Source organism: Mytilus trossulus, chromosome 2 (genome assembly GCF_036588685.1).
Source record: "Mytilus trossulus isolate FHL-02 chromosome 2, PNRI_Mtr1.1.1.hap1, whole genome shotgun sequence".
NCBI lineage: Eukaryota > Metazoa > Mollusca > Bivalvia > Mytilida > Mytilidae > Mytilus > Mytilus trossulus.
Window position 1 is genome coordinate 15,442,424 of NC_086374.1, and position 24,132 is coordinate 15,466,555.

The window sequence follows — 24,132 nt, forward strand, 5'->3', positions numbered from 1 at the left end:
GGTGACAAGTCGAAATCAATTTTAGCATTATATATAGTGGCAGCTGAGGGTGAATCAAACAAAAAAAATTTCAGGGTCAAAAACTGGAATTATTTTTTGTTTCCAAAACAAAATCCATAGCTTACCACCCCACCCCCTTGCCTTTCTGTTTTATACTCAACTATAAAAGCCCCCCCCCCCCGAAAATCAATTGGTTGCTGCCTTATGGGTTCGGCAATGATGATTCTTTGAGTCTTGATTAGGGGTTAATAAAGTACGTTAAAAATTTTTAACAAAAAAAAAATCTGTAGAATTTAGACAACTTATAATAAACAAAAATATCAATTTTACTCAAAAATAGTTTCCTCCTTAAATATATACACGATAAAACTTATGTCCTAAATGGCTAGTTTTGTGTACACTTAACCTACACAAGGCCTACATTGACTATCGACTGTGTGTAGGTAAAACATGATTTAAACTACATGTAAGCATTGAGTTTTATCAATGAGAACGCAATTGTGTTTAGTTTACGTGTGAGTTACACTAACACAACACCGAATTTAGGTCAATGTGAACACGGCCTTAGAATATATGCATAACAAATTGGAGTAAATGATATAAAAAAAAGGTGGAAAGCGTACTCGAAAACCAAATATGACTGTTCATAATTTGATTTTTTTGTTGTTTCAAATGATTAAAAGATGTTCATATCAAATAAAGAATGTCACGAATAACGTTTACACTTATTCTATAAGCATTTACGACAATTCTTCTTTAAAAAAAAATATATAAACTGACGGTTTTACCAAATAATAACAAAATATTGAAAACAACACGTTTAATAATTCTTGCGTCCGAAACGTTTTTCTGGATTTACCTTTATCAGAAACGCTCAAAGACAAACATTTGAAACCCAAAGATGTATAAGTACCGAAACCGTTGGAGAGCTAGTTGTCAAAAATACCCCCAAAAAATATATAGCCAAATTCATCTAAATCCAACTTTGCCTGAGGGAGTGATAATTGTAACTATTGAGTCTTTGTAGCCTCCCTTTTGACTTTGTAAAAGGTTACTTCTTTCAATTTAGATGAATAGAACTATATGTGGTGTTTTATTCTTTCAGGTTTGGTGCAGACTCCTACATATACTTGCTCAATATGCGACCTCGTCAAATTATGCTTGGATGTTTTGTGAAGGGCTTTATCTTCATACTGTTTTGATATTAGCATTCATCAACGAAAAACACGTGCTTATTCTGTGCATTATAACAGGATGGGGTAGGTAAAATAAGAACCTATAAATCCACGTATTGTCTTTCTTTTTAATTATATATGGGATACTACAATGTCATTTCCAATTACTACGTTGGTAAAAGCAACTACTCTATACGATATGAGAGTTTGTAGCTTTGGTAAAATCAAACGACTATGATATCAAAGGTCACCACATATCAATTTTAACTGCGACAAGGTATTTGAAAGCAACAGCACAGACCTCATGCATGATAGAGTGTAGAAAAAGGGGGATGCATGTGATTTATCAGTGTCTTGTCATCAAAAGCAAGTTCACACTATAATTAGTTTGTTTGATGTGAATCTATCAAGATCTTTTTACATAGAAAAGTGTACAATTAACCAAAATGTGCATCATCCATGTCAATGCAAATCACATGAACATGTAACGGGGTTAAACTAGCGCTATGATACTTTAACCAATTCATCATCCTCCTTCGAATAGCAATCTTTCAATAAAAAAAGAACATGGCAAATATACATAAATCATCTAATTATAATACATGTGTTGTATTATTACAAGTTGTTTACTCTAATACTGAAATTACAACCATATCGACACATAACTACCGGAAGTAAAGTATAAAACTCCAAATTTCCTTAAAAGATTTCAGTCGTCCAGAGAATATAAAGGAGGATCCCCACATAGAAATAGGTACATCTCAAATATACAGTTTATAAATTAAGGCAACAGTAGTTTACCAGTGTTCAAAAGTCTTATATCGAACGAGAGAAAACAATTCCGGGTTTCAAACAAAAACCGAGGGAAACACAGAAACACATTAACTAGGGGAAACAAAGGAACCATAGAAACACTGAAGTTCAACAAAAGCAAACGCCAACATATACATAGAAACTGACTATTTGATACCAACTTCCATATTCCTTATTATGGCAAGCTTCCCGCTGACCTGTTATGACAATGTTAAACTATAACACTTCGTGACAGAAATACAACACGAACACATACAAGAACACTCATCATGGATAATCACACAAACAAAAAGTTCTCAAGGTGGACACAGCATGTCAACCCAAGAACAACAACGAATATTTCCATCATTGACAGATATTACAGGACATCACAAACAATGAGTCAGTTGCGTAACGAACATGCAATCTCGAAATTTATACAATTATTTTTACAATGCCAGTCAAAACAATTTTCATGACAATGATGCTATTGAAAAGCATTTTTATAATAATTTGGACTACAAACGATAAGACATAAGACATTATCTAACCGAAAAATCTGGGTGATGCATCAAAAAATCTTCGAAAAGATGACTTCAACATTACTTTAAGAACATTTCAGTGTCTCATTTTTAGACCATTTGTAAGTGATTTGAAACGTTATATAAAAGGGGCACTAACAGGCAAATTCAAATTATCATATCTGATTTTAACAATGTAAAACATTCATACAAACTATTAAAGTCTTAAATAAACAGTTAACTGTTCATGAGCTCGATAATATGTAGCTTTGTGTCTTGTGTTTTTGGTCTAGACACCATCTAATTACCGATCGAGTTGACCTCAGAACACCTCCAATGACCATATAAGCGATATAAAAATAAATATATAAATATAAATGGATTAAGCAACTCGTGCAATTACATTTTTCTAGGTCTGTTTAATTTCATAATAATATCATAGAGTAAAAATGTATATGTTTATTATCGTTTTTACCTGAATAAGAATGATTTTTGTGTGGATCGAATCAGTCAATCAAATGATTTACCTTTGTTTCACTTTCAATGTTGACATAATTTTCCTTTAAATAACTTCAGCCGGACAATTCATACGTTATTCATCTCTAGCTAAGGGGTAACATTGAATTTCACACGAATATATACATGTTTCTTAGCTTGTTTTGAAAAAAATGAACAAGACTGTCTACCAAAAGAGACAAAAATATTTGACTCTTCACTTTCATAAATGATTGAACAAAAAAAATCTCGAGATTTTGTTATATATTTCATTATGGTGCCCCTTTAAATATTTATTGAAATGACATCTGTTTTGTTATAAATTTTATAATTAATCTAACATTTGTTTGTTGATTATGGTAAGTTATTCATTGGTATGGAAAACATAGATATAGGAAGATGTGGTGTGAGAGCCAATGAGACAACTCTCCATCCAAATAACAATTTAAAAAGTGAACCATTATAGGTTAGAGTACGGCCTTCAACACGGAGCCTTGGCTCACACCGAACAAGCTATAAAGGGCCCTAAAATTACTATAGTGTAAAACCATTCAAACGGGAAAACCAACGGTATAATCTATATAAACAAAACGAGAAACGAGAAACACGTATATATTACATAAACAAACTACAACTACTGTACATCAGATTCCTGACTTAGGACAGGTGCAAACATTTGCACCGGGATTAAACGTTTTTAATGGACCCAAACCTTCTCCCTTTTTCTGAAACAATAACATAACATCACAACATAGAAAAAAACTGCATATTTGCATCATTCATCTTTTATTGTAGTTTTTAGAAGTTAATTTTTGTCCATTGTTAAATATGGGACAGCTTTTACGTGTATACTTGTGATGTGTTGTTGCATCAAAGAATCTAGTAAATTTGAATACCATTTCTTCTCTAAATACGTCTCAAAAGAATCGACCTCAGCCCATCCATTCAAGACGTTTCGACAACGTGGGGTCCGGTGTTGACGCTATGTTGAATTTGAATTGACAAAAGCGGATGACGTCGGTTCCCATCTCTCTATTAATTCAACTTAATGGGAAAGCCAGTATTGTAACCAATCGAATGGTTTTCTTTTTCGAAAGTTCTTTAATAAACTATGGCTAGATTATACTAGGAATATACTATAGATGTAAACGTGTTGGCAGATTATTTGTCCCTGATTTCAATTTTATTTTTGACCTGACACTTGAAAGACTCTTTTATCAATCAAAATTTAGAAAACTCAACTTGCAACATATCCTTTAAAGAACTGTCATAGAGTTGAACATGTAGCAATAGTTCTTTAACCAGCAGAGAACATTACACTCTCTTTATGCAACCCAAACACTCCGATCGTACGTTGCAGTGTATTATAATAGATCACACACAACCAAACACACACACACACTTTCAAAATTTGATTTACTACTTGATTGTGTAGAAGCTACCAGTTTAAAAATTATCAAGATCTATTCAGTCGCGAAAAATTAAAGAAATCTTTTGTCATGTATTGGCGTCCAATGAAAACTTCGAATAATAGGGTATGCGTTCATAACTATTCAATATGAATTTTAGTAGAAATCTTAATATTACAGGTTCGAAGAGTCTGTTGTGAATGCGACCAAATAGAGCATTTACTACTTGATTGTTCAGAAAGATCTCTTTTTTTGAACATCTTTTATCATTATTAATTCTGTTTTAGTTGTTCCAATGATACAGACAGTCATTTACTTTGCAATACGTGTCACGTCATCAGAAATTAATAAGTTGTAAGTTTGTTTTTCCCAATTAGTTTTACGTACCATACAATTTACTTCTATCAAAATCCTTTACATGCTTTATGACAATCAGAAATTTTAAATAACAGACTGATGCAACATTATGGAAGCAACTGATTTTATATATTTTTTGATCGAAAAAAGTACATTCAATTATATAGTGACATTTTAAAACAACGCCGTAGCAAAACAATTTACGACAGGTTTTTATATAATAATTGCCACTTTTTATATAATAATTGCCACCTTCATGGCCGAAATAATGGCATTTATTGAAATTCGCTATCACAATGTTTGATATTGACACATATTAAAGTTAGCATAATATTTGTTTTAAGATGTTGGCATGGTCAAACGAATCTCCAGTGGATTTTCTTAGGACCTATTGCTTTATGGCTTGCAGTAAGTACAGTTATAGTTGTATCGATGTGTTTATTCAATTGTTTAAACTTCGGCATAATTCATTTAAATATCAAATATGCATAACGATATGGTACATAGTAATAATATTTCTGAATATTTGTTCAGCCGTAAAAAAAGGAGTAGGTCCGGTAAGACCCCTTTTTGGCCCCAAAATATAACAGTTTTACAAAATTGTTAAAATGTGAACTTTCAGTTATTTATTGGACAGTTGAATTCTTCTGCTACATAAATATGGGCTGTTTTTGACAATACAATGCACATATATCGTGTTGTAGCACCATTAAGTCATGCTAAATTACTGAAATCTTCAAAATTCTATCATTTTAGTTAAATTTTAGACGGTTTCCGTGTAAAACGAAAGTGGCCGCATGCGTGTTCATCCTTAATATTGAAATGTAAGTTGTATTTTATGATAATACATAACATATATAAAGTTTGTGGATGAACACGGATGCGGCCACTTTCATTTTTGAAAAAAAACATCTGAAAATTGACTTTTTTTGGCATATTTGAGAGATTTTCCATATTTGAGCTTGAATCGAATCGTTTTTAATGACTAAATTAGTTAAAATCTGTCACAAAAACTAATTGAATCAAGTGAAATAGACACTTAAGTGTTTAAAAAGTGGTCAAAATCTTTCGTCAGATGAAACTGAAATTTGAGGCTAAAATGAGTCCTTACCGGACCTACTCCTTTAAGAATCTACTTGTAAACTTGACATCTTATTTTCCCTGGCATTTTAATGATTGGAGCTCGTATAGGTATATTGTATAAGTTTTAATGCTAGAAAAGAAAAGAGATGGTTCAACTATATATCTTCGAGAAGAATGGCCTACTTGGTTATTAATATTTTTGAAAAGGCGCGCGTCTCCGTTGATATTAATCACAACTTTTCAAAAACATTTTTTGTTAGTAAATATTTGTCTATTTCAGTTAAATACGTTTTTCCTAGTGAATATTTTGCGTATTCTTTGCACAAAAGTCAGTTCAATGAGTCAGTCAAATCCTCTTAGGTATGTATTCTAAATGAGTTTATTTATAAGTCATATACATCTTATCATTTAATTAGACCACGAAAAAATGTTTGATGTAGATTGTACTGCGTTTTAATGTATAAAGAATGACATACATTTCATAAAATTATCTGAAAACCTATCTGCACTCTGAAAATCGTTACAATTACATTCGTTTATATAAGTGAGGTTAATGGCATCGTAGTATGGAAAGATGAATTGATATGAAATAATGTCTGTATATGTACAAACAAACAGCAAAAATATATACAAGTATCAAGAATATAATGATGATAGAAAAATATGATAAATCATTATAAAGAAAGATAAATGTGTTACCACAATAAATTGCTTTTGTCAGTGTCTTATTTTTATCAAACGAAATAATACATTTTGTTATAACATAATGACAGTTGTAAAAATATATTGCAATATTTTAATAAACACATTTTAGTGATATATTTTAATTTTTAAATATTACGTTTTTGCATATCCTTAAACCATTTGTACTACAGTTTTTGTTTCTATTTGCAGACATACCCTAAGGGCAACACTTATATTAATTCCACTGTTGGGAATCCAATATGTTGCAATTCCATTTAGACCTGTAGGCCATGAAGATTTTCTTTATGCTTACAATATAGTGTCAGCTATTCTTGTTTCCTTCCAGGTAAGATTTAAAATTTTGATATTTTATAAATGACAAGCTATTACAGATATTTCATAATGTGTACCAGTTATTACTGATATATGATATTTTATTATGTGTTTCGTTATCACTGATATATGATATTCCATAATGAGATCAGTAATTATAGATTATTACATGGCATTTTCCATATTGCCCTGGTACCAGCCCTAGACTCCCATTTCAAGCCAGAGGGCTTTAGCCCGAGGGCTTGATATGGGTCGTGGGCTGATACCATGGACCATATGGAAAATGACATGTAATAATCTATTTATCACATATTTTCAAGCAGGAGAAAACAAATAGCTTACACCAAATTATGTTTGATATTTAATAAAAAATCAAAAGTCTTATCGGGGCCTTTTATAGCAGACTATGCGGTATGGGCTTTGCTCATTGTTGAAGGCCCTACGGTGACCTATAGTTGTTAATTTTTGTGTCATTTTGGTCTTTTGTGGATAGTTGTTTCATTGGCAATCATACCACATCTTCTTTTTTATATAACGAAAAAAAAATGTATCACTGTGAGTTAAAAAAAAATCGTATCACAGTTGGTTAACAACGTTTTGTGAAAAGTTTCTGAATAATTAACAATAAATATATTTATTCTTTTCTAAGAATTGCAAATATTAAACGACTTTAAAGTGTTACATTACAAATGTTAAAAAATGTTTAGGAAGAATCCTATATCGCTACTCATTCCAGTGTGGCGTCATATATTTTCTAAATTCTTCATGACGTCAAAATTTTACGGGAACTTTTGTGATTTTCACTGTTTTCTACTTTTTTCATCTACAGCACATTTGTAACTTTCTAAATTTCTTTTCATTGTGTTCAACTTGTTTACAAGTAGCCTTTGATTGAGAGGTTACCTGAAGTAAAACTCGGGGGCTTGATATGGATTTCGAGGGCTGATATCGATATCGGCCCCTAGGGCTGATAACCAACCCTGACTTCCGGCTATTATTAGCCATGTAAAAACGTACATATCAGTACAAAATATGTGATAATCAATGATATCTGATAGTTTACAATGTGTCCAGTTATCACTGATATCTGATCTTTAATTATGAGATCAGTTATCAATGATATCTGATAGTTTACAATGTGTACAGTTATCACTGATATCTGATCTTTCATTATGAGATCAGTTATCACTGATATCTGATAGTTTACAATGTGTACAGTTATCACTGATATCTGATATTTCATAATGTATACATAAAAAAGAAGATGTAGTATGATTGCCAATGAGGAAACTATCCACAAGAGACCAAGTGACATTAAAAACTATAAGTCACCACATGGCCTATAACAATGAGCAAAGCCTTTACCGCATAGTCAGCTATAAAAGGACCCGACATGATAAAAGAAAAACAATTCAAACGAGAAAACTAAAGACATATTTATGTACAAAAAATTAACGAAGAACAAATATGTCACATACCAACAAACAAAAACCACTGATTTACAGGCTCCTAACTTGGGACAGGCACATCATACAGAATGTAGCGGAGTTAAACACCGAGATCGGATATCTCATAATGTGTCCAGTTATCATTGATATCTGATATTTTATTATGTGTCCAATTATCACTGATATCTAATATTTCATTATGTGTCCAGTTATTACTGATGTCTAATAATGTGTCTATTTGTCACGACTGATATCTGATATTTCATAATGTGTCTAGTTGTCACGTCTGATTTCTGATATTTCACAATATATCCAGTTATCAGTGATATCTGATGTTTCATTATGTGTACAGTGATCAGATATTACTGATATATGATTTCTCATAATGTATCCAGTTGTTGCGGATATTCATGATGTCGCCAATTATCACCATGTGTTTAGCTGTTCCCGATATTTTGCAATGTTTTCAGTTATCCATGATATTTTGCGATGTGTTAAAATCCTTGACATTGTGCAATATGTCCATTCAGGTTAAAATTCAAAAGTCTATGCAACAAACTGAAACACTAGTTTTTAACTTACTGACATTGTGTGTCCTATACCTGATCTGATTGTAAAATCAGATTTTGAAAACTGAAAGGAAACGAGAAGCTAACAAAACCTTTAAATAGACTTATTTTAAGAAGGGAAATAGTTACGATACTTTTGTCAGGTCATTAAAGATTACATATTTTGGTGTTAATATTGATTCACTTATAGGGTCTTTGCATCGGAACTAAACACATTTATTTAAAAACCTGATATTGGCATGACACGGGTTATGTTCTTCTTATATATGTTATGATGAATGATACTAAACCCCTCACGGGGCGGATTGTGCCTGATATTTAAATGATGAAGACATAATTTTTCAATCTTTCAATTTAATTGAAGTCTGGAGCTGGCATGTCAGTTAACTGCTAGTAGTCTGATGTTATTTATGTATTATTGTCATTTTGTTTATTTTTTTTGGTTACATCCTCTGACATTAGATTCGGACTCCTCTTAAACTGAATTATAATGCGCGTATTGTTATGCGTTTACTTTTCTGCATAGGCTAGAGGTATAGGGGGAGGGTTGAGATCTCACAAACATGTTTAACCCCGCTGCATTGTTGCGCCTGTCCTAAGTCAGGAGCCTCTGGCCTTTGTTAGTCTTGTATTTTTTTTAACTTTTAGTTTCTTGTGTACAATTTGGAGTTTAGTATGACGTTCATTATCGCTGAACTAGTATATATTTGCTCAGGGGCCAGCTGAAGGACGCCTACGGGTGTGGGAATTTCTCGTTGTATTGAAAACCTGTTGGTGACCTTCTGCTGTTGTCTGCTCTATGATTGGGTTGCTGTCTCTTTGGCTCATTTCTATTCTCAATTTTACATATCTGAATTTTTAAACTCTTACCCAGATAAAACAATGACTAACCTCATGCCAGTCTCGTAGTAATTAAAGCTGGTTGAAGAAGCAAACCAAAAAAATCGCCCTCTTAAATTGGTATCATAGATAATGATTAATTTTCAGAACAATGTCATGAATTGGTATGATTTAAAACAAACAAATAATAAGAGTCATACTTTTTATATGAGTTACCTATTTGAAGCATCATTTCAGTGAAATAAGAAGTATTCTTGAAAAATTTATTTTGTGTTGTCATTATGTTTGTGTATGTCTTGCTTTGTTTGGATATAATATTCTGTACATGTACCTTGTTTAGTGGAGAGGGCTTTCACAGGATATGCCTGTTGCCCAATCCAATTCAATTTATTTTAATAAAATATTGTTTAAACTAAACAAACAAAAATGTAACACAAAACAGACGTTTGCGGTTAATAGCAAAGCATACATCTTACAAACGCCTGTACTATATGACAGTTTGGGAATGAATTCCATGAAATCAGACATATTTTGAATAAGTAGATTTAAGAGATTATACAAAATGTATTTGTTTTGTGTGTTACAGGGATTTTTTGTTTCGCTCCTGTTCTGTTTCTTTAATGGTGAGGTAAGTCCATTTAACATAGTTGTACAATCACAATACATAGAATTGAGAAGATCCGGTATGAGTGTCAATAAGACAACTCTCCATTCAAGTCACACTTTGTAAAAGTAAACCATTATAGGTCAAAGTATGGTCCTCAACGCGGACCCTTGGCTCATGCCGAACAGCAAGCTATAAAGGACACAAAATATCTAGTGTAAAACAATTCAAACATGAAAACAAACGGTCTAATTTACTTTGGATTTATTATTATTCGTTGGATGCCAATTTTCGTGGGTTACGTGGGTACAGGTGGAGCGAATTTAAATGTTCAACGAAAAATATATTTTCAATAGGCTTTGTATACAGAGATTGCCAAAACCACGCATTCAAATTTCCTCGAATATGCATGTCTTCAGCCAACTACGAAAATTAATACCCACGAAAACAAATGAATCCACAGTATATAATAAACGAGAAACAATCATGAACCACATACAAAAAAATGACAACATCTGAATAGGCTAAACTGTATCTTTAATAAGAATCTGTTCTTTTGATAGACTGACAGTTGATAGGAATTCCAAAAATAAGATTTTACTTGCTAATAAATTTGATATTTCTGATAGCCAGTGCCCCAACCGCGTGTCAATCACAACAATGCATAGGGAAACAAACGAAAGATGATATGATACTTGTGATATCATGGTTCTAGCATTGAAATGTAGTAATAGGAACTAAGTGCTTCTTTTTATAATTATATAGGGTTGTAACAATGTTGTTCGTGTGCACACTGCATTACAATCAAATGAACTTTCAATCGCCTTCTGATTTTTCAAAATTAATTATTGAATATACGAACTTAATTTTAAACATTATTTTTTGTGTAAATATTCATTTTTATTTAATATGCGTCCATGTACCGACAGTCGATTAAGAAAGATCACAACCATCGCAATAAAACTTATTGATATAGGAACTGTTTCCTGAACAATATTTATCTATTTACGTGCAAAATATAATTTTAGACGATGTTTCCGCGTGAATAGTGCCAATTAGAGATTAAAAATGCCACCCCTTGAGGTCATTGTAATGACCATGCATCATTTTTATATTATGTTTGACGAACCACGGGGATCATGAGGAAAAACACAATATATTATTAAATGACAAAAAAGGAAAAATAATATTATCAAGCAGAATAAATTCTTTTGCAATTAGTATAATCTTTTTAAGATTTGAGTTTAACCATAAATGACAGGTATTGTAACGAACTGGAACAGGTTTCCAGAAGATTTACACCTATACTTTGTAATTGTATTTATTTGTTTATATTAAGGTCATCCTACTTCTTAAAAATCAGCTTGGAGTTCATAGGCAGCGGAAAATGAGTCGTTCAGATACAGCACGAAGTTCAATGTACTTTCAGTTATCAAATAATAATAACGCGTCTCGACCAAGATTGTCGATTTGCAGTCCTGGTGTTAAAACAAATGATGAAACCGGTGTTAAACTTGTAACTGAAACCGGTGTTAACCTTGTAACTGAAACAAAACCAGAAGAGGTAAAATATATACACATGAACCATGTTTTTAAATTTCGCTTGTTTGAGACATTTTAAACAAATAATAATAAAATCAAGATTTCTTTTTCCTCATTTTATAAAATTTACTTTAGGAAATGTTGATATAAAAATGAGGAGATGTGGCATATTTGAATCAGGATGTGTCTTTTTTTTTTTTACAAAGTATGGTTTGTCTCTTCCTAAAATAAGATATTTGTATCTTAAATTTGAAAAGGCAAATACTAGAATAAAACATAGACAAGTTAAATGTGTTTACACTATTCCCATCGAAAAGAAACATAATTCGTTTTGATGTATGAATTTAATTAACCACATCTGATTTACACCGACCATTCAGTAGATTGTTTCACTATCACACAGAAAACCTTTAACTGTACCTTTCCAATAATTTTTTCTCTAATACCCGAGTCTCTGGAAAGATGTATCCTGTAAGGAAGACTATAAGTCTACACGTAATTCATGTAATCAAAGCATAAGACTAAACAATAACTCGCAGATCAATTATTTTCATTAACATTTTTCAATTCAAAGATTTAATCAATCAGCAAATTAGACTATGCCGAACGAATGAGACAAATAGCATGATTCAACTAGGGATCATGTACAGAATCATAAGTTATTGAAAGAATTAACTCTTTTGGTATATGGTATTTTGTATTTAATGTTAATTGTTTTATGTATGTCACTTATACGCCAATGATTTTTTTTTCAGAAACCTCCAGACCAATTTATTGAAAGCAATGTTTAAAGTCGTGCCGATAAGTCTACTAAAACTATGAACACTGTGTACATGTTATAAAGTATATGTTCTAATACACAAAAGATAGAAGCCAATGTTGTCAAGCTTACAAACCAACTTAAATATAAGAGGAAAAACACTGGAAGAAGTTGGAATGAAGTGTATAATGTCTATAAATGTCTCAGAACATAATACTCTATATAAGTGTATGCTTCTTGGCTTTCACACCAATATTGATGACAGACGCAAAAAGTAAGGCTGTGTTATTGGTTATGCTTTAAAAGCAAGAAGTTTGAAACTGTAAAGCGAAAATCTGAGAAGGGGATATATAAAAGAGACCGTAGTGAAACTATGAAGGTTATATTGGGTTATTCTAGAGGTGGTTAGTTTATGAAAATAATGTGTTTAAATTTGCCTGCAATGATACAAGCAGTGTCAATTAAAGCTGTGTTGGGAATGTACTTCGTATGTCTAAAGACTGTCAAGTTTTTTTTATAGGATTGCTTCCATTGTCTAAACATAAAAGAGACTAATGAATATGGTGTTTATAACGATAACCAGATATAACGCGTGGGATTTTCTCCAAACGTTAAAATATAACTGTCTAAGATGGTGTATATAAATATATTTCTTATATGTGGGGAAAATCAAAGCACCTTCTTCTAAAGGCTGAATTTGCTGTATTTGGCAAAACTTTAAGGAATATTTGATCCACAATGCTCTTCAACTTTGAACTTTTTGGCCTTTTTAAAATTAATTCAATCAAGCGTCACTAATGAGTCTTTTGAAGAAGAAACGCGCGTCTGGCCCAAATATAAAATTTCAATCCTGGTATCTATGATGTTAAAATTGAGAATGGAAATGGGGAATGTATCAAAGAGACAACAACCCGACCATAGAAAAAACAACAGCAGAAGGTCACCAACAGGTCTTTAATGTCACGAAAAATTCCCGCATCCGGAGGCGTCCTTCAGTTGGCCCCTAAACAAATATATACTAGTTCAGTGATAAAGAACGCCATACTAATTTCCAAATTGTACACAAGAAACTAAAATTAAAATAATACAAGACTAACAAAGACCAGAGGCTCCTGACTTGGGACAGGCGCAAAAAATGCTGCGGGGCTAAACATGTTTATGAGATCTCAACCCTCCCCCTATACCTCTAGCCAATGTAGAAAAGTAAACGCATAACAATACGTACATTGAGTTTATTTACAACTACTGGTTTGATACCACTGCTGGTGGGTTAAAATTCTCGAAGGTATCACCAGCACAGTAGTCAGAAATTCTGTGTTGACTTGACTTATCATTGATATGTTCATAATTATAAATTAACTGTTAACCAAACTTTGAGTTTTTGAAAATACAAAGGCTTTTCTACCTCAGGAATATATTACCTTAGTTGTATTTGATAAAACTTTTAGGAATTTGTGGTCATCTATGCTCTTCAACTTCGTTCTTTTTAAGACTTTTTAATATTTTGTGATTCGAGCGTCACTGATGAGTCTTGGTGCAAATATGAAATGTCAATCCTGGTATCTGTGATACTGTACCAGGAAAACTTAAATGACATTTCCGAAAAGCTATCGTATTTTACTATGATAGATAATTAAATTCATGGACGTGAATGACATGGATTAGAATCTATAGGAAACATGAAGTTGAGTAGGGTTGTTAGAATTATTTCTTACTAAATTGAGATACGAAAGTTAAGAAATGTTTGCCAAAATAAGAATACGAAATTTCGATACACCTTTGAGCATGGTCGGTAAAGTAAACAGCGTTAAAAATAAGTCCTTAATGTTACGTTGTAGTTAAGACATGAATTCTATTTTACAACTATGTGCCCAAACATAAATGACTTTACAAGTGAACTGATCCTGTTACCTATCCTTGATCCAACAGAATGAGTTACGAAGTAATGAAAATAAATTTGTGAAAAATCTTACATCTTGAAGATTATTGTTATTGATATGATCGAAATGTATCATAAAATAAACAAATGTTTGATATTATATGTATATTAATTATGAGTTTTCAGCCGTTTTAGCATATTTAACTTGTAGGCAGCTATCACTTCTTCATCCCTTGTCTAAACTTTATACAAATATTTCCATTTTTGGGAGGAGCAATATTTGTCAATTGTAATACTTATGTATAATTCATTATTTATTTTCTTTTGCTTTTTGTTAAATTGTAATGTTTCATGTTTGTTTGTTGTTTTTGTTTAATCATCCGAATGTTTGTATTTACCTATTAAAATTCTTGCCGTCTTGTCGTATCTTGTGAATCGAGCTTCTACAGGTTATTTTTTCCATATACTTTTGAGGATATTGATAAGAACTATTTATGTCAAATGTTATGAACTCAACACTGCCTGGTTGTCGTATATTCACAAGTTCGTACATCTCGGGTTCAGCACATTGTTTTGCGGTCATCAAATTGGTTATTTTTACAACCGGCACGAGTTACACTTCATGTTGATTATTCTTAATATTCAAATACTACATGCAAATTCAGGACGAGAGATTTTCAATAATTACGTTTCTACGGAGAGTTTAAATAACCTATTAGTTCTATATCTAATTTTATCATTCTTTAAAATCATTCATATTACTAAACATATTTGTTATTTTTTATTAATATGGATCTTGTCTATATACCAGCTTTGATTTTTTGGAATATCTTCTAATTTTCACTTCTTCTTACTACATTTGCATAAACTTCAAGATTTACCTTGCGATATTTGAATGCAAATGCTCAGTTAATAAAATATTAGGGACAAACATTCAAGGCCAAAAAGCCAACAAACAAGTCTAAACAAAGCCATGGCAAGACACCACTGCGAAATATCAAACCCTTCGAAAATAATCACTTTTGAAAAAAAAAGGTTTTATACTGTTGCATCAAAAAAATCGCAGATCAAATTTATTCGTTCATAGTGTATTAATTTTCGTTTTTTTATTGAGTTAAGCCTGTCAATTGATATTTTATCGTGTGTTTTTCTATGTTGTGATGTTATGCTATTGTTTCAGAAAAGGGAGAAGGTTTGGTACCACTAAAACGTTTAATCCCGCTGCAAATGTTTGCACCTGACAGTGTCCTAAATCAGGAATCTGATGTACAGTAGTTGTCGTTTGTTTATGTAATTTATACGTGTTTCCCGTTTCTCGTTTTTTTTATATAGATTAGACCGTTGGTTTTCCTGTTTGAATGGTTTTACACTAGTAATTTTTGGGGCCCTTTATAGCTTGTTGTTCGGTATGATTGCCAATGAGACAACTATCCAACGAAGTTCAAATAAAGTTGATGAAGGCAATTAAAGGCAACCGTACGTCCTTCAACAATAAGAAACAACGTATCGTGTGGTCGGCTATAAAAGGCTCCGACATAAAAATTTGAAACAATTGAAATGACCAAGCTAACATTCTCATTTAGAACAAAACTGTTTACGAAAAACAAATATGAATATGACAGATATAAACCAACGCTAACCACTAAACTACAGGCTTCTGAAATTTGGACAGGCACAAACAGAATGTGGCGAGGTGACACATGATTGTGAGCGCTCAAACCTCCCCTAACCTGAGACAGTGGTGCAACAGTACAAAATAAGAACTGCTTAATGTGTGTCATTTTGGTCTTTTGTGGATAGTTGTCTCATTGGTAATCATACCACAACTTCTTTTTTATATTAACATATCAGACGGATACAAGTACAACACGTAGAAGTACATCTATCTCAGTTTAGTGTACGTGAACGGTAACTTGTACATACCCAAAACAAAAAGACACTAGTTCAAATCAACAAATTTAGTGTTGCAAATGGTCATTTTGTTAATCTGATGAAAACTGGGAACAACGCTCAATGTGTTCAACGTGAATCAATATTTATCTTTTTTTTTTTTGAAATGTTTCAGTGATTTTCATAACTTCTCATTTCCCATACAGGAGGCCTTGTGGTCCATGTAGTTACAATTGTAATCACTAGCCATTCAAGAAAGGGATTGCAGGTTTGCGGTTGCAAACGACCCCATCCTTAATTGACTAAAGTTGTCAGTTTTCCTATCGAAGGTCGGTTGTTTTCTCCGGACACTCCGGCTTCCACAGCAAAAAAAAATCCCTTGGCCGCTACGAAATAGCCCACAATTTGTGCTTTAAAGTGGCGTTAAAACACAAAAAATCTCAATTAAAGCATTCCAAAAACAGCGAAGTCTTATGCAGCAGATAAAGTTTTATTTAGAAATAATTACAATAGGGTTACTAACAAATTATACTTAAAGATAATACGATGACTTATTATTTCAATTTCAGTTTCAATTTTGAACTGTTAAATAAATTATTGCTCTAGCCAGTTGCATATCAATAAATTCTAAAAGATGACGATTTCACAGCGGTGATGCTAACAGTAACATAAAGGCAGAAAATGTAACTCATTTTCTAAAGTTAAAAAACTGTACATATAACACTACAAAAAATGAAGATCAAGCAACACAAACGAACCAAAAACCACGAGTGAACTCAAGTAAGGAATCCATTTAGTGTATAAGGACATGTCGTTTTTTTTTGTGATAAATACAAAAATCTAACAAGTCACATTCGTTGAATTTATAATGGACGAAAGGTGGAAGGCCGGTAGCTGAGGCTAATAAAAAGTAACCGATACATTTCGGATTTTTTGGGAGAGATCTGTTTGCGCCAAAAATGCGTCATTTTACGCCACAACTTTTTTTCTCTAGTGCTACGTTTGCCCCACCTGTTTTAAAATAACATGGTATCATTTGCGCCAAAAATAAAATATACGATTGCGCGAATTTAAAGAAAAACATTCCTTAAGCAAAGAAAACCTTTTTTTATTACAGTCTCCTGATTTGGAAGGCGAAAGGAAATATTAAAGTAGAATATAAATAAAATGTCCATTCTTGAATCCATGTATTGTATACAATTGCTGGAAATACATCGGACAACCCTTAAATGTTCCATCAGCAAAACATCTTCTTCCCCGCATACAAAGAAATTTCAAGTTAGCTTCACAACCGAGAATTACCAATACCACTTTCAATATCATTTACTAAAAAAAACTCTTCTTCTTTATTTGTGATCACTCCTACCTCACTTAAAATTTCTTGAAATTCTACTGAACTTTTTGGTTGGGCAGGGTACAGTTATCTTCTCTCTCTGCACATAGACTGTCTTATGCACTTCAAGTCATTTTTCTGTAGATGTTCCTCTTCATGATGAAATAGCTCCGTACACATGATCTTAGCTGGTTTTTCGGATATATTTTCTGTAGCTTTTCTTTTGCATGCTGTTCGTACTATTTGACGCTCTTACTTTTGTGGTTTTGTCTCATGTATATGTGCAAGATTTCCACTCAGACAAAAATGATACTAAATATATATTAATCTTTAATATGTACGATCAATGTATGTTCAGGTAAATTGGCGCAAATGAGTTCCGAAAACTGGCGCAATGGATACATTTGGATTTTTTTTTTTGGCGCAAATGATATCACTGAAAAAAAGTAATTGGCGCAAAAGGAGTGCTGTCGATTTTTTTATAACGGTAAAACCAAACTATAATGGCGTTGTAAAACTTACAGAAGGTGATTTTAATTTAACAATGATGCTTCCGTGCATGCAACAAAACAACATCAAAGAAATCCTGATATAAAACGAAACCCTTAGAATATCGATATATTATGTGTCAACTGATATGGAAAATGTCACTCTTCACGGTTTGATTAAACGATCCTTTATCAAAAATGAAAGTTCACTTACGAAAAAAGAAGATATTTCGCGCGTGGTAAAGTTTGAATCTAAAATTATCCTAGTTTCAATGTTAAGATAAAACTGAAATACCTTATAACTGTAATTTCAAGAGATACAACAAGTTTGCACGTAGTCATCAACACTTTAGAGTAAGACAACAATAATGCACGTAGTCATCCATCTACAGTGAGAGTGCAACATCTGGACAGCGAAACGTTACGACCATAATTATTTTTCTCTCCTTTTAATTCGTATTTAGGAACACCTGTTCCTTCAGCTTTATATCTTCTGTGTGTGTGGGCGTATAAAATTGTAATCCTGGTACTTTTGATAACTATTTACACCCCTGGGTCGATGTCACTGCTGGTGGACGTTTCGTCCCCGAGGGTATCACCAGCCCAGTAGTCAGCACTTCGGTGTTGGCATGAATATCAATTATATGGTCATTTTTAGCTCACCTGGCCCGAAGGGCCAAGTGAGCTTTTCTCATCACTTGGCGTCCGTCGTCCGTCGTCGTCGTCCGTCGTCGTCGTCGTCCTGCGTCCGGCGTTAACTTTTACAAAAATCTTCTCCTCTGAAACTACTGGGCCAAATTTAACCAAACTTGGCCATAATCATCATTGGGGTATCTAGTTTAAAAATTGTGTCCGGTGACCCCGCCAACCAACCAAGATGGCCGCCATGGCTAAAAATAGAACATAGGGGTAAAATGCAGTTTTTGGCTTATAACTCAAAAACCAAAGCATTTAGAGCAAATCTGACATGGGGGTAAAATTGTTTAACAGGTTAAGATCTATCTGCCCTGAAATTTTCAGATGAATCTGACATTCCGTTGTTAGGTTGCTGCCCCTGAATTGGTAATTTTAAGGAAATTTTGTTGTTTTTGGTTATTATCTTGAATATTATTTCAGACAGAGATAAACTGTAAACAGCAATAATGTTCAGCAAAGTAAGATCTACAAATAAGTCAACGTGACCAAAATGGTCAGTTGACCACTTTAGGAGTTATTGCCCTTTATAGTCAATTTTTAACCATTTTTCGTAAATCTTAGTAATCTTTTAGAAAAATCTTCTCCTCTGAAACTACGCGCCCAAATTAATTGAAACTTGGCCATAATCATCATTGGGGTATCTAGTTTAAAAATTGTGTCCGATGACCCGGCCAACCAACCAAGATGCCCGCCACGTCTAAAAATAGAACATAGGGGTAAAATGCAGTTTTTGGCTTATAACCCAAAAACCAAAGCATTAAGAGTAAATCTGACACGAAGTAAAATTGTTGATCAGGTCAAGCTCTATCTGCCCTGGAATTTTCAGATGAATTGGATCATCGGTTGTTAGGTTGCTGCCCCTGAATTGGTAATTTTGAGGAAATTTTGCTGTTTTTTTTGTTTTTATCTTGAATATTATTATACTCAAAAACCAAAGCATTTAGAGCAAATCTGACATGGGGTAAAATTGTTAAACAGGTTAAGATCTATCTGCCCTGAAATTTTCAGATGAATCTGACATTCCGTTGTTAGGTTGCTGCCCCTGAATTGGTAATTTTAAGGAAATTTTGTTGTTTTTGGTTATAATCTTGAATATTATTTCAGACAGAGATAAACTGTAAACAGCAATAATGTTCAGCAAAGTAAGAGCTACAAATAAGTCAACGTGACCAAAATGGTCAGTTGACCACTTTAGGAGTTATTGCCCTTTATAGTCAATTTTTAACCATTTTTCGTAAATCTTAGTAATCTTTTAGAAAAATCTTCTCCTCTGAAACTACGCGGCCAAATTAATTGAAACTTGGCCACAATCATCATTGGGGTATCTAGTTTAAAAATTGTGTCCGATGACCCAGCCAACCAACCAAGATGGCCGCCACGTCTAAAAATAGAACATAGGGGTAAAATGCAGTTTTTGGCTTATAACTCAAAAACCAAAGCATTAAGAGTAAATCTGACACGAAGTAAAATTGTTGATCAGGTCAAGCTCTATCTGCCCTGGAATTTTCAGATGAATTGGATCATCGGTTGTTAGGTTGCTGCCCCTAAATGGTAATTTTGAGGAAATTTTGCTGTTTTTTTTGTTTTTATCTTGAATATTATTATAGATAGGGATAAACTGTAAACAGCAATAATGTACAGCAAAGTAAGAACTAAAAATAAGTCAACATGACCAAAATAGTCAATTGACCCCCCTCAGGAGTTATTGCCCTTCAAAGTCAATTTTTAATAATTTTCACAAAATTTGTAGATTTTCACTAACATTTTCCACAGAAACTACTGTTATAGATAGAGATAATTGTAAGCAGCAAAAATGTTTAGTAAAGTAAGATCTACAAACACATCACCATCACCAAAACACAATTTTGTCATGAATCCATCTGTGTACAATGTTTAATATTAACATAGACCAAGGTGAGCGACACAGGCTCTTTAGAGCCTCTAGTTTTATTAATTTTCTATTTACAAAACTTAGAATTTTTCGAAAAACTAAGGATTTTCTTACCCCAGGAGTAGATTACCTTAGCCGTTTTTGGCACAACTTTTTGGAATTTTGGGTCCTCAATGCTCTTCAACTTTGTATTTATTTGGTTTTTTAACTATTATGATATGAGCGTCACTGATGAGTCTTATGTAGACGAAACGCGCGTCTTGCGTAAAAAATTGTAATCCTGGTACTTTTGATAACTATTTACACCACTGGGTCGATGCCACTGCTGGTGGAAGTTTCGTCCCCGAGGGTATCACCAGCCCAGTAGTCAGCACTTCGGTGTTGGCATGAATATCAATTATATGGTCATTTTTATAGATTTTCTGTTTACAAAACTTAGAATTTTTCGAAAAACTACGGATTTTCTTACGCCAGGAGTAGATTACCTTAGCCGTATTTGGCACAACTTTTTGGAATTTTTGGTCCTCAATTCTCTTTAACTTTGTATTTATTTGGCTTTTTAACTATTTTGATATGAGCGTCACTGATGAGTCTTATGTAGACGAAACGCGCGTCTGGCGTATAAAATTGTAATCCTGGTACTTTTGATAACTATTTTAGCACTTAGTTTCATCAGAGTTGTTTTTCATTTACTAAAACGTTCAAATAACTTACGTGTTACATTATACATTTAAAGGGTTTCTAGTATATAACTACTAGTAGTTCAGGCAGGTACATTACTACACTCTCTTAAGGGGGTACCAAGCACTTTGGCTGAAATAGATTTGGCTTCTTTAATTCCATGATTGTTTTACATTTATTTACCTCTTTTGACCTGTTGAAGAAAAATATGAAATTTGAAAAAAAGTGTACAGCGCACAATTTACAAGAATATTTTCATTGAATAAACAGCAAAGATCATTCAGAAGCTCGATTTCTTTAAATTATAGTATGTGATTAAAATGTTTTAGCTTTTAAGCTAAATTTCAAAGAGTTGTCTCCCTTAGTTGTTCTGTACCCCATTTAGGTAAAAACATTTCATCAACGTACCTAACAGTGAAGGGTTTATAATTTTTGATAAACTGTAAATCAACCTCAATGAAACACCAGTTGCGTGAAATGAAAGCAATTCTGTCTTAGTTTGAGCGGAAAAAACTAGAGTGTTTAAAAATAAATATCGAATACATCTGTTTGAAAATGTGGATAATGTTGGACATCTCACACAATGATACATGTAATACCGAACATTGAACAAAATATCCTTTTTCAGCTTGAAAGATAAGGTGATTGATTATTGTTTGCCTAGCACAGGACGAATAACTTTGCAATACTTAAGGCACACAGTCGTTCTGGCCTTTGTTAGACTTGTAGGATTTTTTTTAAATTTTAGTTCACTTATACATTTAGAGTTCAGTATGATGTTCATTATCACTGATCTAGTACACATTTTTGTTTAGGGGCATTCTCTGTGACGAACGCCTCCAAGTGCGTGATTTTCTCGCCTGTATTGAAGATCCAATTGTGGCCTTCGGCTGTTTTCTACTCATTCGTCGGGTTGTTGTCTCTTTGACACATTCCTCATTTCCATTCTCAACTTCATTCAATAGGCCACTAGAAAAAGCCAAAACAATAATTTAACACTACAACTGATTATGGTTTAAAATAAATATAATTTTCCTGTGAAAAATCGTCCACTTAGTGATTATAACATTATGTTTAAGTTATAGTGCGGTGACAGAAGTGTAAAAAGTCGTCTAGATCGCGAGTTTAATCTCCCCATATAACACACGGCTAAAAATGGTCTTAACTTAAAGACATATATGTCTTCTTTAGTTTTTGCCCTGTCGTCAGAATTTCGTACCGTCACATTTTTCTAAAAAGTCGTTTTAATGACTAGTAGTATATTGGAGAGTTTCAACCCCCCTTTTTCAAAATGAAAAATTGTGTATGTTTGCTTGCATTTAACTGAAATAGTTTTTCCCTGAAGCTATTTTCATATATCAAAATATTTTTTTAGTATTTTATTTTCTTATAATCTATAAAATTTGCGAAATTTAGACTGTTGAAAATTGAGGTAATTTTGATTGCAAATTCAGACACAAACTTTAGTTTATTCTTCATAGTAGTAATAAAAATTATCCCATAATATTTTAAGCATATAGTGTTTCATATAATTGATCAGTGATAAAATTTTCAGAACCAAAATATGAAAAAAACCTTAAGAAATCAATGGAAAAAGAATGGAGTAAAATACGCAACAACAGATAATACTATATGGAAGCAGTAATAATTGTGAAAAAAACCCAAAAGCAACGAATAGTCTATAATAAAACCTGAAGTATCCGCAATTCAATTTGAGCTCATATTTGACTGTAGTGTTCTATTGCTTTGATTTGATACCTCACCCAATATGATAGTTTAAAAAATAATTTTAATGTATTGTCCTGCATGACACTTAATTTCTACCTGAAATTGAAATTTTTCAAAAGGTTAAGGTGCTCTAAACATTTTATAGGTTGAAAACTTAAATTCTGAAGTTTTGTTTATAAAACGTCGTTTTAGGATTTTTTTGATAAAATAAATCTTAATGATTAAGGTTTATGTACAATAACAAACATTAATAGAGTCAAACCAGTATAGTTTGTATTTATGTAGAGTTTAGAAATATAAAAAAAAATCAAAATTGAAACCCTCCCAAATTTTCACAGATTTTCACATATGACCTTTGACCTCAATTTTAAAAAATTGTGACCATACTAAGTCCTGACGACAGGCATATTATTATAGTACACGATTTCCTCTTTCCAATGATATATTATATAGGTGTGTGTTCGGTGGGGAGATTAAATTCAAAAAAATCTACCTTCAGTCACCGCACTATTATGCTTATAATTCAAAATTATTTTTAATGATATTTATTACAAAATCCACGTTGCTATAGTTTCCGAAATCGATTAAGACATATACACATGCAATCCTATTTACATATGACTTCATTTTTAGTTTATTTCGGAAGTTGAAGTGTAGCAGTGGTGTACCCATGAACTCATTTTGTAGATTTTTAGTTCCAGGTTATTCATTGTAACGAATTCCGTGAATTTATATTAATATTTTCAGTCAAACAAATTACATTCATTGAAATTTAAAATGTCTGCCTTGACTTTATCCAAACACTTTTATGTTCGTCATTGAAAAAAATAGACAAACGTATCGGAAGAAACATTGCTTTGTGTTTCACGTCCAGGAGGGTTGCTTTATAGGCAATAATTATAATTAACACCTTGCCGTCTTAGGAAAGTTTTGT

At 32.6% G+C, this 24,132-nt stretch overlaps 1 protein-coding gene across 1 annotated transcript in view; it reads left to right on the forward strand.

The window, feature by feature from the left end:
• Nucleotides 1-12,961, forward strand: part of LOC134706582 (calcitonin gene-related peptide type 1 receptor-like) — a 48,165-nt gene extending 35,204 nt beyond the window's left edge. Inside the window, exons 6-13 of the mRNA XM_063565635.1 lie at nucleotides 1,106-1,259; nucleotides 4,680-4,746; nucleotides 5,094-5,157; nucleotides 6,113-6,192; nucleotides 6,727-6,862; nucleotides 10,293-10,334; nucleotides 11,650-11,874; nucleotides 12,608-12,961. Of these exons, the coding sequence (XP_063421705.1) occupies nucleotides 1,106-1,259; nucleotides 4,680-4,746; nucleotides 5,094-5,157; nucleotides 6,113-6,192; nucleotides 6,727-6,862; nucleotides 10,293-10,334; nucleotides 11,650-11,874; nucleotides 12,608-12,643 (804 nt within the window). The 3' untranslated portion in view covers nucleotides 12,644-12,961. The remainder of the gene's footprint in view (nucleotides 1-1,105; nucleotides 1,260-4,679; nucleotides 4,747-5,093; nucleotides 5,158-6,112; nucleotides 6,193-6,726; nucleotides 6,863-10,292; nucleotides 10,335-11,649; nucleotides 11,875-12,607) is intronic.
• Nucleotides 12,962-24,132: the final 11,171 nt, after the last annotated feature.